Below are 1,535 nucleotides of genomic sequence, written 5' to 3'. Positions count from 1 at the left end.
TATCCCTCAGTTAGACCCACACTCGGAGCACCGTGCGCAGTTCCGGTGTCCGTATCCCTCAGTTAGACCCACACTCGGAGCACCGTGCGCAGTTCCGGTCTCTGTATCCCTCCGTTAGAATGAAATTCCCTCCCTAAGGGACATTGTGGGTCAGCCCTACAGCACATGGACTGCAGCGGTTCAAGAAGTCAGCTCACACCCACCTTCTCAAAGGGGGCAACTAGGGACAGGGCAATAAATGCTGGGCCCAGCCAGAGGCACCCATGTCCCACAAATGGAGAAAATAGTTACGAGCATGAAAATGAAAAGGCACCAGGGTAGAGTCAGTCATGGATTTATTCAAGAGATTGAGTCAGCTCAGTGACTGAAGAGTTGTAGCTCTGATCAGGAGAGTGCTGCATGCGTATCCATCCATCCCTCGGTGCGATAGTGAGGGGGGAAGAGTGAGGAAGGACCCTGCGTTTGTCCAGTTGTGTGTGTACTTGGAGTATCTGAGCCCATATGGTGTCAGATCAGCTCAGAGACCCATCCCTTCCCTCAAGATAGACCACGAGATCAGCCCATCCTCTGTGTGTGGAGCTCAGGCCCACGAGGAGAATGCCTGGTGAGTATCTAGAATTACAGCGCAGATTTTCCATTGGAAGAAATTTATTCAGCGTAAATAAACGCAGGACAGCCGACGCTGGAGATCATATCGCTTTCAGAAAATCATGCAGCTAGCAGCAGGAGCTGAAGGTATGGTTAAGTATAGACTATCTACTTTATAAATAACTGTGTGTATGGGACACATGGCCTTCACTCATGAAACAGAACAGCAGGAGGCGTTAGAGTTCCCAACTCTCGCAGATCGATGTAAAATCGGGCAGGGAGGCATCGTCTATTTCATGAGGCTGTCAGTAATAGAGTTCTTTATCCCACCAACCTGCACAGAGAGAGAGAGAGAGACAGATCAGTTTATACACCCTGCCCAGGCAAGATTTACTCTCCCTCTAACCCTGTGCTGTCCCTGTCCTGGGAGTGTCTGATGGGGGGACAGTGTAGAGGGAGCTTTACTCTGTATCTAACCCCGTGCTGTCCCTGTCCTGGGAGTGTGTGATGGGGGACAGTGTAGAGGGAGCTTTACTCTGTATCTAACCCCGTGCTATCCCTGCCCTGGGGAGTGTGTGATGGGGGACAATGTAGAGTATATTGAGAGGTGGTTTGTGGAATACTCACTTCCTGGATGTCTCCGAACTCCGAGTTTCCGGATCTCGTCGTAGACGAATATTAAGATCCCAAAGGGGATGGGGACGACCCACCATTGGCCGCTGTGAGGAGGAGAAAAGCAGGTTTAACGCAAGGTGGAACCCTCAGTCCCTGGTGGGTTCTGCCTCACCCTATAGGGTGCGTGCTCTCCCAATGGGTGCTGCAAGACAGGACGTGGCCCCCAGCCACCTGGCGGGTGGGCAGACAGATGGGTCTTTAAGGGGATTCTTGGACGCAGAGGGAAACGGGTGTAGGGAGGGAATTCTGGAGCTCAGGACCCCAGGCACACC

At 52.3% G+C, this 1,535-nt stretch overlaps 1 protein-coding gene across 1 annotated transcript in view; it reads right to left on the bottom strand.

The window, feature by feature from the left end:
• Positions 1-318: 318 nt before the first annotated feature.
• The window catches only part of LOC109924846 (potassium-transporting ATPase alpha chain 1-like), a 9,014-nt gene continuing 7,797 nt past the window's right edge, over positions 319-1,535 (bottom strand). Inside the window, exons 5-6 of the mRNA XM_048593708.1 lie at positions 1,216-1,307; positions 319-922 (exon numbers count right to left, since the gene is read on the bottom strand). Of these exons, the coding sequence (XP_048449665.1) occupies positions 894-922; positions 1,216-1,307 (121 nt within the window). The 3' untranslated portion in view covers positions 319-893. The remainder of the gene's footprint in view (positions 923-1,215; positions 1,308-1,535) is intronic.

Source organism: Rhincodon typus, unplaced genomic scaffold (genome assembly GCF_021869965.1).
Source record: "Rhincodon typus isolate 14 unplaced genomic scaffold, sRhiTyp1.1 hic_rhity00003628, whole genome shotgun sequence".
In the NCBI taxonomy this organism is placed as follows: Eukaryota; Metazoa; Chordata; class Chondrichthyes; order Orectolobiformes; family Rhincodontidae; genus Rhincodon; species Rhincodon typus.
The sequence above is the reverse complement of the archived record's forward strand: the minus strand, read 5'-3'. Positions and strand labels throughout refer to the sequence as shown.